This window comes from Coturnix japonica, chromosome Z, assembly GCF_001577835.2.
Source record: "Coturnix japonica isolate 7356 chromosome Z, Coturnix japonica 2.1, whole genome shotgun sequence".
Lineage (NCBI taxonomy): Eukaryota > Metazoa > Chordata > Aves > Galliformes > Phasianidae > Coturnix > Coturnix japonica.
The window spans coordinates 60,509,901-60,525,579 of NC_029547.1; the positions used below are offsets into that span (position 1 = coordinate 60,509,901).

The 15,679-nt window shown below is 38.9% G+C and overlaps 1 protein-coding gene across 1 annotated transcript in view; it reads right to left on the reverse strand.

The window, feature by feature from the left end:
* The window catches only part of TEK (TEK receptor tyrosine kinase), a gene marked incomplete at its 5' end in the record, with an annotated part of 22,301 nt that continues 6,622 nt past the window's right edge, over positions 1 to 15,679 (reverse strand). The window contains 18 exons of the mRNA XM_015849899.2: positions 1 to 2,322; positions 2,433 to 2,532; positions 2,773 to 2,869; positions 3,265 to 3,305; positions 3,841 to 3,911; positions 4,757 to 4,870; positions 5,249 to 5,439; positions 5,870 to 5,980; positions 6,922 to 7,132; positions 8,269 to 8,426; positions 8,831 to 9,130; positions 9,891 to 10,184; positions 10,664 to 10,798; positions 11,620 to 11,781; positions 12,166 to 12,307; positions 13,142 to 13,296; positions 14,177 to 14,305; positions 15,025 to 15,165. Coding sequence (XP_015705385.2) covers positions 2,248 to 2,322; positions 2,433 to 2,532; positions 2,773 to 2,869; positions 3,265 to 3,305; positions 3,841 to 3,911; positions 4,757 to 4,870; positions 5,249 to 5,439; positions 5,870 to 5,980; positions 6,922 to 7,132; positions 8,269 to 8,426; positions 8,831 to 9,130; positions 9,891 to 10,184; positions 10,664 to 10,798; positions 11,620 to 11,781; positions 12,166 to 12,307; positions 13,142 to 13,296; positions 14,177 to 14,305; positions 15,025 to 15,165 — 2,627 coding nt within the window. The remainder of the gene's footprint in view (positions 2,323 to 2,432; positions 2,533 to 2,772; positions 2,870 to 3,264; positions 3,306 to 3,840; positions 3,912 to 4,756; positions 4,871 to 5,248; positions 5,440 to 5,869; positions 5,981 to 6,921; positions 7,133 to 8,268; positions 8,427 to 8,830; positions 9,131 to 9,890; positions 10,185 to 10,663; positions 10,799 to 11,619; positions 11,782 to 12,165; positions 12,308 to 13,141; positions 13,297 to 14,176; positions 14,306 to 15,024; positions 15,166 to 15,679) is intronic.

The window sequence follows — 15,679 nt, forward strand, 5'->3', positions numbered from 1 at the left end:
TGAGAACGAACGGCAGTTTAATGAACCCAGTGACACTAAACAACAACGAGAGAGTTTCAACAAGGAGAAAAACAAGTCCAAATCTCACCGGCTGGCTGTGGGAGGCGTTAAGTTCCAACCACGCTGTCTCCTTGCAGGGAACTGGGCAAAACCCTGTCCCCTTCCCGACCTTCCCTCCGGTGCCGCTTCCCTCCCCCCATGCCCATTTAAGGCAGTCCACCAAAAAAGAAAAGAAAGAAAGACAAAAACCTTGTCTCCTTCACTCCCATTGTTCCACATGATGCTCTGAGGTGGAATAGCAACATCAACCAAATTACAAAACCACAACAATGACTGAATCAGCAAGAATTAGTAGGAAAAGAGTGCAGAGCAGCGTATGAAAGTGGTGGTGCTTTCATAGAATCATGAAAGTTTAAAGACCTCCAGGGTCACCTAGTCATCCCAGCCCCACCATAGCCACTAAACCACATCCATCAGTGCCATATTTACCTTCTTCTTGAACACCTGCAGGGGTGATGACTCTGCCACCTCCCTGGGCAGCTGTTCCAATGCCTCACTGCTGCTTCTGAGATTTTTCCCAATATCCAACGTATGCTGACTTGATTTCCTGAACTAAACTTGTTTTTGATTCTGCTGGTCATCTAGAGATTAGAACGCTGCCTTTCCTAATGGGAGAATTTCCTGGTGAGAAGTGGTATGTAGGCATTTCCTCTTGTTAAATGCTCTACTACCTCTGATCATGCTCCTGATAATTTCAAACTGTAAGTAACACTCAACTGTAAATGGCTACCTGCACATTCTATGTAACATCCAGCACCACTTGTCTGAAATGCTTTTCTTCTTTCCCAACCATAAACTTACCCTGAGAGAAGCTTGAGAACTGTACCTAATGAGGGAAAATTAAGGATGAAGTATGAAAAACAACAAAAGAGGTGAAGCTGCTGTCAATTCGTGTGTAGGAATAGGCAGGTGTAAACTAGTAGGGATGTGGAAAGGATGTTAAGATGTGAGATATTTGGAATAATAATTGTTGGGAGCTCATAGCATTATGTCACTAATCTAGCCACAAGAGCCTATCTGACTGCAACTAGATGAGCTGGGCATTAGTAGTTCATATTTTGAATGCAACCAGACTTGCAGTGCTAAACTAGGCAACCCTAAAGACGTAATCCCAGCTGCCCACAGCCCAGCTGGTATCAGGACAAACTGGAATGCAAGGGGGGTTTATTTTCCACCAAACCATTTGACCCTTTAATGCAACATGGGGGAAATGTGTTCTGGTGTAATGCACTGTGGAAGGCAGAGCATATGACCCACTAACAGGTAAGCCAATGCTTACCATGCCTCTTTCTGTCTAACTTACAGACTAGATCTTTCTGGCAGGCAGATAAAATTGTTTCGAAGCCCTTCAGTAAAGTATTTTACAAGGTCATGCAGCAACCAGCATAAGGGACAGAATAAGGAAAAGTAAGTCCTTCTTGTATATAACAAGTAGTAATTTATAATTGTGCAGTAAAATTAGTAAATGAAATACAAATAGAAAAAAAAAGTCATGTATATCCCCAATAGCGTAGTATATTCTTCTGCTCTACGCTTTGTGATGATTTCCAGATGACTGCTTCACATAGCATCAAAGACTTAAAAATACACACTTATTTTTTGAAGTCAGGCAAATGCCGTCAAACTGAACAATGAAAGGACCATATTATTCCTTCTGTCTTACAAGCATCAGCAGACTTGTCAAGTAGATGATTTCTACCACTTTACTTTTATGTTCAATTAGGAGTCATAGTAACTAATTGGTAAGAACACTGGATTGACATCTGCTTGCATGTTTCCACTGTCACATTGAGCTTAGCATTTTTGTTTGAATCTCAAGATGTATATGAAGTACTGCAGTAAGATACTGGCTTTGCTCTCAGTAGCTCTTGGTACGTATCTAAGATGGCAACAGGTGATGCACTACAATAGCTGTAACATATACATTTTGTCTATGACTTAGAAAAAGAATAACCTGCCTGTGAGACAGCAAATTTTATGACTCCAGTCTATTCCTGCTCAGGACAGTATATACACTTATACAGCCTGTGAAGGCAGGGGTTACTATGTGATATACACATAGATATCCGTAGTAAAACATTTCTGTATTGTATGCAGTTAGAGCTACACAGCACACCACATCTTGTTCTCCAGCAAGTTGAGTTTTGGTTTTCTTTAATCAGTTTTGAATGAAGCTTTGCTCCCATCTTAAGCAGCTTCTTCAGCAGAGCAGTCAATGCCTGCGTAGGTGAACTTCTCATATAGGGTGGTATTCACATAGGTCTGGAAAAAAGTAAACAGAAAGAGAGTAAAACAAAGCACATTGTCTCAGTAATCCTAAACTGCAATCAAGTTATTCATGGCCTAATTCTTGTCCAGGGATTTGTTCTTACCTTTCTTTCTTCCAGCATCCTGTTCAGTGACACCAGTATCTGAGCAAACGACGGTCTTTCATAAGGTTTCTCCCTCCAGCACTGTCTCATTAGGTCATACCTTTAAAATGAAACACCAAAACGTGCTGCTTTAGACACACAGGTTAAAGATATGAGTTCATGTTTTTTGGAAAATGATACACATTCCACTAAAAAAAAGGCCCACTTGTGCCCACAAACAAACAAAAAAGCAACTTTTGTTTTTTGAACTATTACGCACTACTAGGTTATTTCAGACATTCTCTCCTATAGCAGATGCTGTGTTATTCTTCTTGTTTCTTTGTTTGCTCAGGGAACTTACACTTCATCGTCACAGTTGAGAGGCTTTTCCAGTCTGTACCCTTGAGGCAGTTTTTCATAGAGTTCTGCACAGGTCATTCCACAGTACGGCGTTCCACCTGAAGCAGAGTCAAAACATTGTTCTGAGTGGTATCTTTTTTTATGAAAGAAAACATAATCTCCTAACAGAAATGAAAAACAATGGCTAACTCAAATCCATCTCTAGCAAAACCCATCGCTTTTGGAATTAAGACTACAGATCATGCGATGTGCTGAATTTTGTATTTAGGTTTGGCCTCTGTTTTGCAGTGCAAATGAAAATATGGTCATTTAAACTGGTACCCGGGCTGAAAATGTGACATTTGTATTTCCAAGCACATTGAAGCTAAATATGATTCTGTTAAATGAAACAGAACAATGTGCTGCAAAGCAAGAAGCTTCAAGCAGGCTGAGTGAATGGAGCTGACTGGTCCCATGTGGGTTTATGTGTGCAGAACAAAATTTGCATACTTACCTAAACTAACGATTTCCCATAACAGGACACCGTAGGACCATCTGCAACAGAGAAATATTATTGAGCCCCACGATGTTACAAGATGTCATGTACTAAATCAGTAGATGGTTTAGCTAAGATGCAAATAATATGAGGAAGTGTGATTCAGTCTTTATTTTTTCTTACTAATTTTTGTAAAAAGACAGCGTTCGTGGAATCAGAATGCATGGAATCAGTGGAGTTGATTCCCTGTAAGTCCAACAGCTGGAGCCCTTTACTAGACTGAAAAGCTCTCAGCAAGTAGTACTGGTACAAATTGCTCTGCCATGCATCTGTTCTGGCTGCCTGACTAAAGTGTTGAGTCTCTCTGAGTCTCTGAAGGAGTCAGCAGTTTTTCATTTCTAGTGGGAAAATACCACTGTTAGTAACTCAAATCTAATTAGCTCATTGCAGGTTTTATTTTTTCTTGCCATTTGCTTGCTCATGCTGGTACAGCATGAATTCTTTGACTGGATGTCACTGTCCTCACTATCAGACTTTCTTCGATACTGAAAAAAAAAATGTTTAATTAGAAAGGATCCCTTAAAACATACTCACACATCACTGTTAGTGGTGTAAACACTGTAATTCAGTGACTCGATTGCCATCCATCTCACTGGAAGTCGTCCCTGAAAATTATTTCATGGCAGTTATTTTTTGGGTGGTTGGAATAATAGCACAGAATCACAGAACTGTGGCATAGTTTGGGTTGGAAGACACTTTTAAAGATTGCCTGGTCCACCCTGCCCTGCTGCTATGTTTATTAGGCATCGTTTTCTTCTTCCACGTCATCCAAAGCACCAGCTCTAGACAAGCTATTTTTTCAGCTCACAGATCCCAGTGTGCTGTTTTTCATTATCTCATTAACTCTGGCTTTGTTAAGTAGAATCAGACTGGTTTGCCCCAGCCAGATAAATTCTAAAAAAAAATAATAAATTATTTTTTATAGTGTTCAGATATCAACATGTCCCTTTCCATGCCCTGAAAGTAGATTATCTGTATTTCTGCAGTGCAATTGGACTAAGTCTCATGATGAATACAAAATCAGTTATTTTGCTGTCGCCCACATTCACAGAAATAATTTTCATCCATATTGTATGTGACAAAAGCCTGGTATAGAACTGATTTACAAGTAGTGTATTTACATTAATAATTAATCTAAACCTTTATACATATCAGTGTGTATATATGTGTGTGTGTGCGTAATATATATATATATATATATATTGCTATATATATATATAGTAAATATATATATAAATTTACATTTACTCATATTTACTATATATATTATAAATATAGTATATTTATACTATATATGGTGTATATACGTATTATATATATTATATACTCATATTTACTATATATATTATAGTATATATATACTATATACTATATTTGCATTTTTCTTTAAATGAAACTAGAAAATAAGAAACAAGAAAACAAAAACTGAGGCAAACATTTTGATCCTTACCATGGTCTTCTTGACATAGACTTCTTGACCCCTGGATAAGCCAAAGTCAGCTATTTTTGCAACATAATTTTCTCCAACAAGGATGTTTCTTGCTGCCAAATCTCGATGGATAAACTAAAATTTAGAAAACAGAAGTCACTGCAGTCACTGTGACTTTTACATTTGTTACTTCAGTGCTACGCTGAAATTTGTAAAATTTCAGAGTAAAATTGAAAACTAAAACAAAAGGCTTCACATGCCACTACCAGAACATTTTAAACTTCAGCTAAAGACTAAAGCAGTTAGTTACCATGTTATTTCTAAGTTTTAGGGCCTCTTTCACAATTCCTAGTGACCAAGTATTTCACAGGGCTGAGTGAGCATAACAAAATAACAGCCATCCAGTGGGTGCTATGGTCGCTAAAATTAAAACCTCATTTTGATTTCACTGAGATGGGTAGCTCCTGAAAAGTAAGTGCTGTGTTTTCAGTTGTTACAACATTTAGGACTGACCTGTTTCTGGCTCAGGTAGTCCATTCCCCTTGCAACATCTGCTGCAAAATGGAGAAGCTGCTGAGAGGAAAGCGTGGATGCGGTGCTGTTGGCGATAGCAAATGCTGGGTCAGTCTCTAGCACTCTGCTTTTACGAAGAAAGTCCAGTAGATTCCCATGGGGGGCATATTCAATAGCAAGATAAAGATAACCTGGTGAAAATTCAGACAGTTAGCATATCATACAGTGGATGTTGGACAGTAATAATATTTGGATATTTACACTACTGTATATTCAAAGGAAACAAATCAGTTTGGAGGGGAAATATCAAACAGTGTAGCTCCTAGGGGCAATAGAGAATTCAGAACTACTGATGGAAATCTCTGAAGGATTACTGTGGCCATGTAGCTCCAAAACCACGTTTATTTGGCTTTTGAACAGAAACGTTGCTCAGAAAGGCCTGCTCATGATTTTTCTTTCTTTTTTAATGGACTGTTTGAGCTGTAGTGTGTTGTTTTGGTTTTTTGTTTTTTTGTGGGTTTTTTTGTTTGTTTTTTTGGGGGTTTTTTGGGGTTTTTTTTGTAACTGATCTTTACATCAATTAAATCATTAATACACTAAAGGTATTCAAGAGCCTCTTACCCCGGTGTTCACATGCTCCCAGAAGATTTATGATGTTGGGATGATGACCAAGTTTACAAAGAACTTCAAGTTCTCCAGCAAAGTCTCTGTGGTCATCTTTTGAAGCATACTCTGAAAATCAAATCAGCATGCATTTATGTTTTCCTTTGAACTGAATTTACGACTGTATTATTAATTATAAGGACTCTGAGCTGCTTGGAGCATTACTACTTCATCTCTAACAGAAAGAGGAAAACTCTGCTATACATTAATATTTATTTACAAGAATACAAGTTTTCAATCAAAGGAAAAATAAAAGGAGTGAACTTAATATCTGTAGCAACCATCTACTAAGAAACCACCTTCACATATTACATCTGTTGTTTCTTTTATTTGAGAATGTAGACATCATACTGTAACTAGTTGCCTATGAATGTTTTCCTTTTGTGCTCTTTGAATTATTCCTACCTGCATGCCGACCTTGGCTCTTTTTAAACTGGTCATCATATTTAAGAGAGTCTTCCAGTTTGCCTAGACAGTGATCTAGTGAATTGTAAGAAAATACATACAGTCTTGCAGTATCCTGTGTATTGTAGTTGTCCCCAGAACACTGCAGTAATGACTGGTGAATACCAAGAAATTAAGTCTCATAGTGTATCATGCATGGATACATAGATGTGGTCATCTGTGAGTGAGATAGGAAAGCAAGACAACCACATGCTGTGACCAAAGGCTCACTCTGTGCTCCTGTCTAGCCAATGCATGTTTTATTGGTTCCTCTTTCAAACATAAACACACACATGAAATTTATACTAACCTATGAATTGCAAAATACATCATATTTAATACTATTAACATTTAAAGAGGAATGTAGGCCAACTTGTTAGAGCAGAAATAGAGTCTCTGGCAGAACATGGGTCCTGGTCTAGTAACAGCCAATACAACATCACTAGTAATTTGAATATTTAATTAAGTGTTAAAAGAAGGCTGCTAAGCACTTCTAAAGAGAGAGACACCTCAGAAACAAAAAACCTAGAGAAGTCGATGGTCTCGGAGTCTTTGATCTCCACTACCTTTCATCCTTTTAATTGCAGCATCCATGCGTAAGCCATCCTTCTTAATTCGTGCTTTCAAGACTTGCCCGAAGTTACCTTCCCCAATCACATCTTGAAATTTGATGTCATTCCATTCGAGAACTGGGTAAATAGTGGGATCTGGGCTGTTTTTGGCTTTCCTGCTCAGAGTGAGTGTACCTGAGTTAAACTGTACAGCTGGCTCTTCCCTCTGTAAAAGAATTAAGCAAATGACAATCGTTTCCTCTTTATGGAGAAATCCCTGAATTCAAGTGTGCTCACTCATGTAGTCACACACACAGCCTGATTTGTCTTCTGCCAACACACAAATGAGTACAGTAGAAAATGAATGCATCAAGCGCTTCTACCTGGATCTGTGAAAGTAGTCAGGATCCTAACTTATGCGTAATATATGTTTAGCTGGGCCCATTGGACAGTTTTACAATTTGTGGAGATGAAGGAGATGAACAAAAATAATTTGGTAATACTGACCATAGAACCAGTTCTCAGCCTCAGTAGGATTTAACTCTTTACCAAGTTTGACTAAATTATGTGGTATCCAGCAGTAGGACTGAGGGAAGAGGATGCAAGGAAAGAGAAAAGAGAGGAATGATCCACCTCCACACCTGAGACATCCCTACATCAGCCACATGTACCCACAAAACACTTCTGGAGAAGTTTTGAGGCAAGGAGCAGGGGTATTCTATGAGATGTGGGTACATGGGTAATCTTGATTACTCTCCCTGATTCTGTTTTTAGGAAATAAACTGTGTAGAACCTGTTGAAGGAATTCTTTAGCCCAGTTTCATTCTCCTTCATGGATTCCCCTTTAAAGCAAGATATGTCACTGCAAAGCAGGGTGATGCAGAGAGCATAGCAGGGTGCAAGTGTACAGAGAGAGGGAGAAACACTGCATAAACTTTAGCATTTTCCTTTCTAGAACTGCCAGAACTGTGATGTTACCACTGTCCAATCCTGCTGTGCTGCTCCCAGCTTGAAAAGCCTTGGCAAAAATATCACTGATGCTAAAATCGAGGGTTAAAGATTTTTTAGTTCCAAAACAGGATGACCTCCTCCATTCTGCCTGGCTTGCAGTTTGTGATACAAAGGTATAATGAGACAGAAATGAACAGGATTAACTGTGTCCATCTTTTTTCAAGTCCGGTTGTAGTTAAGCAGAAAAAAATCTACAGCAAGAACACTAAATGCACACACAACAAGGAGACTGCATTTGGAAAGGCCAAAGAAAAGGAAGTGGGAAAAATAAACAAACACAAAAACAAAACCAAGGAAGAAGATGGTGCCAAAGTAAGTAGCCACAATGACTCAGGAAAAGTAGAAACCCACCACCACATTTTGGAAAGCCTGAGCCATTCTGCGCTGGAAGTTGGCTCGCTTCAACTGCAGCATGATGAGAAAGGCCAGGAGAATTGTTACACAGGTCATCCCTGCTGAGCCAAGGATAGCAATGAGCAGCATTTTACCTCCTTTTGATTCATATGGAGCTGTTGAGGAAGCACATAAAGAGTTTATCATTTCCAGCTAATTCTGCAGCAGCCATGAGCAACATGTAGCTAAATACTCCCATCTTATCAACAGTATAAAGACAGAGTTACAACCCATTAGTTTAACAACAACGTCACAAATGTGGTCCAATTTTCAGATGCACAAGCGCCTGCAGGTTCTGCCAAGTGCAGGAAGAGCAGTGTGGAGTTCACATTCTATGATATAATGTAGCTTCATTAATTTATGAGCTGTTGGCCACTCTCCAGAGAATACACACAAATGTTTTGTGTTGTCACTTCACCAATACGACACAGTGAACTAAGAATGAAACTAAAGCAGTATATTATGACTTTGCTTTAGTTAGCTGGGCCAATTTTGTGCACATCCAGCATGCTGGAATTACCTTTCATTTCTGGAAGAGTCTTCAGTTCAAAGGATGTGTTTGGGTTGCTCAAGCCGATGTTGTTCTGAGCATTAATCTGAACCTGGTACACAGTGTTTGGCTCCAGGCCCTTGAGATGGTACTGAGTAACGGTAGAGTTCTTAATGATAATGTCGATATGATTGTACTCAGCCTTGCCATAAATTTTGTAGCTGATGATGATGGAGGAGATGGAATGGCCCTCAGCAGTTGTCCAAGAAATGACTGAGGATGTGTCTGTGGTGTTGGAAAACTTGATGTTGTATGGTGCAGGAGGTATTCCTGAGAACAAACACAAACACACAGAAATGTTGAAGTGAACTTCCATCTCTTTCTCATTAGGACAAACAGTTTGTTGCATTACTTTTGTTGTGCTAGACAAAAGATGAATTTTGTTGACAAGCTATAGTAACTGAAGGCAACTGCTTTATAAATCTCATGCAGTCACCCACGTTGCAGTACTCTGTACTTCCAGCAGAGGTTGGAGTAATAAACAGGATTTCATACAACTACAGGTTGTTTACACTGCATTGTATCCACTCTTCCTTCCTTAAAAGCTGACTCCTTCTGCACTGACACAGGTGAATTACAATGCCAGAGTGGGTTTTTTGTTATTGTTGTTTTTTGTTTTGTTTTAATTAAAAAAGAGGTTGGACTATGGAACCCAACGTGTTCATCATTAAAAGAAGAATAAATGCTACACATGCTAAAAATATGAAACAAGAATGAGAAACACTAATAGTAAGAAGATGTGAATTCCTCAGCTTTTCATTTCTTTTCCCTTTCTCCTTCTTCCTTTTGCTATTTTACTTTATTTATTTATTTATTTTGCAGAAAGAAGGTAAATTTTCTTTTTCAAGGTAAGAATTTCTTTGGACGCTGAACTGCCTTCATAGTAATAATAAAAAGAACCACAAGTGGTCATTGGGAAATGAATATTATTAGAACAAAGGATATTATTTAATGTAGTCAGTAAGAAGTCATTCTGATTGTCGGGGGAATGTGGAAGAATTAACCAGAATGAAGTGAATCAGCTACTTACTGTCACTGAAAGTCCATGCATACAGGTAGTTGCTCCATTCTCCTTGGGACCTGGTGTTTACTCGTACCCTACACATGTATTGCTGTCTGGGCTCAAGATCTTTAATGATCAGAGTGGACATGTTTCCTGGCACTTGGGTGATAACACTGCTCTCATCACCATTGTCATTCACACTCTTCCTTTCCACTTCAACACGAATGTCGTCATCTGTCCTCAGAGTTAAGGGATGCCAGGACAAATTCAGTGATGTCATACTTTTTGGAAGGAGTGTGAGACCTTCAGGTGGTGGAAGACCTTGGAAAAGACAGACAGGGAACAGCATTTCATGTCTGGTGTATGCATACTAAAATACGGGTGCCATTAATTCCCAACCACTTGCCTTAGCTTAGAGTGACAAAAGGCAATACTTAATTTCAACCTAAACTGATATTAAATGAAAGGAGCAATCCAGTAGCATTAGGAGGAGTAGGTGGCACACAGTACAAGAGAATTATATCTATCTCCAACTCTGCTACTCATAGTATGCAAATGTTCCTTTCTCAGATCCCCCTATATTTACATAAGTAAGAACAGTAACTGTCTGATACACAAGGTGCTTTTCTTCACCTGTGATTTTTATTTTTATTTTAATTTGCTGATATGAATTCAAAACATTTTACTTGTTTTTCATATCTAAATGCTGCTTCTCCTCAAAGGAAAGTGTGTATCAGGGAGCAAACCACAGAGATAACCACCTGAAATAGGCCTTTTCTGAAAAAAAGATGATGACTTACCCAGTGCAGCTGTTGTGAAACTTGCCTGTGGTCCAGGATGTCCTTCCCCACCCTCCCCTCGCCGACTCAGCTGAACACAGAACTGATATTCTGTCTTTGGTTCTAGATTGTCCAGTCTTTTGGTTGAGCCCTTAACTGAGAGCAAAAAGAGAAAGGAAGAGTGAAGCTGAAAAAAGTTAAAGAAGAAAATATCAAATAATAGAAAATAACAACTAAAAGCATATGGTAAGATATTCAAGCTCCTCTTTCATTCCTGACCCACTAAAATGAACTATAGAGGAATATATAATAAATATATATTTTTTAACGTAGGAAGTGTAATCCCACTGACTGGCTCTGACCCAGCCAAAGGAACATTTCCATCCACCCTTGCTTTGGGAGGAGCAAGACTGGCTCCGTAGGCAGTTTGCATCACATAGGCAGATATTGTTTATTGTGAATTAGTATAACAGTTCACTTGTTCCTGTTCATGCTTCCCATAATATTTTAGACCTTCCCTAAAATATTAGAGTGTCCATATCACTCATAAGCAGGCTTCATTTTACCCATACCATTCCTGATCAACATTTTGGGAAGATATCTGTCTCACTGGAGGGCACAGCAGACACAAAGGAAGACAGTAGAGGCTCAGGACAGCTCCATGCTGCTCGCTCCTTTTGAAAACGTGGTATTTGCACAGGAGCTTTCAGGAGCTGAGTCCAGCAATGATCACTGTCTTAAGGCAGGAGAGGAAAATATTTTGGTTGCTGAAAATTGAACATATGCTTTCAGTCACTCTTGGCCTACCACATTCACTTTAGCAATGTACAGTACTGTTACATAGAGCCACATGGCCAGTGGCAAAAGATTTAACCTATATGGGCTGAAGAATCTTTTGAGTCTATGTCAATGGTAGATGTAAGCCATGTTTCAGTATGTAGCTGAAGTTTGTGGTTGGAGGAACTAGAATCTCTTACCTTCCACTGACATCCAGGACTGATAACGCTTTGCTGGCTTGTACAGGAGCTTTGTTGACACCACAGGTCCATCTCCAGTATGTAGCTCAGCGTTGATATCAATAATGAGGAAGTTATGTCCACTGTTTGTTAGCCTTGGAGCATATTGTGGCACGGGAGGAACTGAACAAGAATGCAAAAATTAAACCAGCTTTTCAGTTCCCTACATTACACTGTTATTTCCTTAGTCCTACAGGAAAATGGAAACACTCATCCAAAATTTAAGTAGACATGAGTTTAGACCCTAAACCTGATGCTTTAGGTCTTTAATAAGGCAAAACAAAATAACTTGGGTTTTCATTTAACCCTAATGATCATGTTTCATTTTCCCCAGTGCACTTAATTAGGACAGAGTGTGTGACAGGTTTCTGTCTATATTCTGATTGTAGACATTAATGCAGGTATCTTCCCCACAGTGCAAGAATGGAACTCTCTGCCATGTTAGAGTATGAAGCTTGCTTTAAAGATAGAAAGGCAAATGGATATGCAAAAATTCTTTTCTCTTACCTTTAACTGTAACCTGAAATGGTTTCTCTGCCATTCCTGCTACAGTCTGCACACTGCAGACCCAGGTTCCTGTGTCACGGGGCAGGACTCGATTAATTGTAAACATGGCTTCAGAGCGATTACTGGTGACAATGAGGGAAGGCTGAAATGACAAAAGGCAGGGACCTAAAAAATGTGGGCATTAAGGAAAGTTCCCATTCCACCTTTTTCAGAGTTTAGGAGTTCTATCTAGGGTTTAGGGAGTACAATAGTGGGACCATATAGAGGTCATCTCCATAGTTTCATATGTGCTTCAGTTCTACTCCTGTGATTAAGGAAGCTCACGTGGTGACTGTGGAGTTTGATCATGTACCTTGTTTTCTTCTCTTTAAAGCAAAGGCTTTGTTCTTTCCTTGTATCTTCACTACACAATGGGGAGTCAATAATTGGAAAGATATTAGTAATTATTCTAAAACGTAATTGGAAAGTTGTGAAGTAAATAATCAAGTTAGTATTTCAGAGATAGTGATTAATTACCACTCTATTTAGTAACAAATCTTCCATTTTTACCAATGAGCTGCAGTTGAAGAGCATAATTAAAATTAATTTACTATTACAAATATCAAAGTACAATTTGCTTGGTTTTTTTTCTCCACCAAAAATTAGGATTTCCTTCACATTTTCAAGAATTTCATTGTGCTCTGTTTTATTTCTTGAGCAGTTCCCAGTCTATGTGAGATCCATCAATCTATGCCATTCTTTTTACAACTTTTATTAGGGTTTAATTTTTTTTGCTCGCCCACATGGATTATAGCCATATTTTAAATATTTTAAAAGGGGAACATGGTAAATAAAGAACAGTAAGTAATAATCAATGATCATCTATCTCAGAATGCTGACTATTTTCATTATGTTTGAAAAGCGCAGGGTGCATTAATTCCAGGCAAAATCAGTATAAACACCAGAAATAACTGGAAGCAATTAATCAAGAGCTTACCCTTAGGACAGTTCCATCTTGCTTCAAAAGTTTAAATTCTTCAGACTTAGGAAGTGGCATTCCAGTAGCTATGCAAAAGGGCTTGAATTCTACACCAGAGTTGAGTTCCACGGGGTCTATTAAGTTTTCTATCTGAGGCGAAAGGTCTGCAGAACCTACAGGAGATACGCAACGCTTCAGTGTCTTCCTTCAAGCAGAAGCAACAGACATATTTATGCAAATAATGCACATACATTTGGAAAGCATCGACAGCATATGTATCTGGTCCTTCCTTCACTGACATGAGCTTACCCAAGGACAAAGACAACGAAAGTTAAACCATTTATATCAGAATAAATATGCAAGAAGAAACAACCTTTATATTCATTTCCTCTCCTTTCCCCTCCCCTTGTAGCTCTTTCTGATACTCTAAGAACAGCACACAATGGTTATGATAAGGTCAAATTTTGTAACGAATGTGCAGTAACTCTCCATCACATCTTCTCATAAAAGCAGCTGGATCACAACAGTGTGGTTTAGCTGTTTGGATCATGCTTTTAGAGGTTAATGGCAGATTTGCTGCTTTATTTATCAGGTATAAATAATAGTTGCTGAATGTATCTTATAAAATAATGTATGCCAGTCTTGCCTGAATCTGGACAGATTCTATGAAATAATTCAGCTCTGCAGTATGATGAGGTCTCTCTTGTACTGGGGAGCCCCAAACTGGAGACATCATTCCAGATGTGGTATCACCACTGCTAAGCAGAGGGGAAATCTTTAATCACCTTCTCCTACCTGTCATACTGTGCCTGATGCAAGCAGATGACATGAATCTCATGTGAGTCTGATAAGACTGTAGCATACCAGACTATTGAATGCAGCCTATGTGGCAGAGGCTTATAACATTGCAATAAATGTATACAGATACCTTTACTGGTCTGAGCCCTTGGGATGCAATGGACGACGTATGGATTGGAAATACTATACCAACATGAAGATCTGTTTCAGTTACACTGGGGAAAAGTCATTTACTACAGTGTTACCTTGCTTTACCTTCTTTTTCACATTGCAGACCATGCCATCCATAGGAGCAGATACAGCCCTTATATCTGTCACACGTCCCTCGATTGTGACAATTACATTTGAGTTTGCAGTCTGACCCATAAAAGCCAGGTTTGCACTCTGCAAGAACATACGTTTCCAGTTAGTGTCATGGTACAAGCAAATGTCTTCCTTTAGTTTTCAGTTTCATCAGCTCTCCAGTGGGGTTTAGTTCCCTTAGCTGGGCTCAGTTTAAAACCAAACATAGCAGCACTCAGTCACCCTCAGAGCATCTAGAGAACAACATGACAGTGTAGAGCATGTTTGTATCTGTGCCTGTCATTTGTAGGTGACATAAGAATGTTGAAGCTTCTTCATTATCCATATTGCTTCACTTGCACTGCAGTGGTGTTCAAAGAGTTCATCACAGTCACAGCACCACTGAACAAAATAGTACATACTCATATATGAAGATGTGCTTCATGCCTCAAAGAGACTGCAGCCTAATTGAAATGGTTGAGACTAATTATACTTAGTATAGTTTAGCAGTGGATGTATGATTGGCAGCAGATTGCTCAGTGTGACTTGTAGACAAACAGCAGGGCTTTAGATGTTGCTGGATTTTCACCATCTCAGTGGAACATCAGTTACTTTACAAAATAAGTTGAATAGTTTGAAATTTTACTAAACCTTTCTTCTGAGGATTTGAAAACCTCCTCTAAGGCAGATAAATATTATTATCCCTATAGTAGGTAATGGAAAAATTCCAGTCTTTTACTGCCCTCTGTTAGACCCCTCCTGTATTTCATAGGTGAAGCACAGTAAGGACTTCTCACTGCTATCTATATTTTTGACTATACCTTTATCACATTCCAGTCCCATCCATCCTGTGGCACATGAACAACCATATGGATCTGGTAGGCAGAACATGTAGTTTTTGCAGCCATAGTTTTCTTTACAGCTCTCTTCACATGTTTTGCCAAATGTATTGGCTCCACAAGCTGTTAGAGGGGGAAAAGGAAAGGAAGAGCCAATAGCATTAATTTGTAGAAGAGTGGATGTTTCCAATTATACAGCTTTAGACAATAGAGTACCAGATTTACTAACCTCCATAACATCTTAAGCCACTAATGCTAAGTTCAAGCAGCTAAAACAAACAACTTTCTGCCATATGAGAATGTATCAGCTAAGCACTGGGTGTAGAGGTGCAGTGATAAATTCTCTTTATAAGCCTTTCTAATGCATAATGGATAAATAGTGCCGCAAAAACAAAATCTTAGAGATCACTGCATATGAAGCTGCTCAAGGCTCTACTTCTCCACTATGATCTTTTCTACGCTAGAGTAGTTCAGATGTCAGCTATTCCAGCAGCTTAGCTCTAGTAATTGCAGTGCTGCAGTAGGGTCAGAATCTTAAGGCACATACTGAGCACTGCACTCAGAATGCAGGGAACAGTGTGACATGTAATGGTAAAAGTGTTCTCCTCCGGTTTCTCCAGAATCCAAACTAACTGTC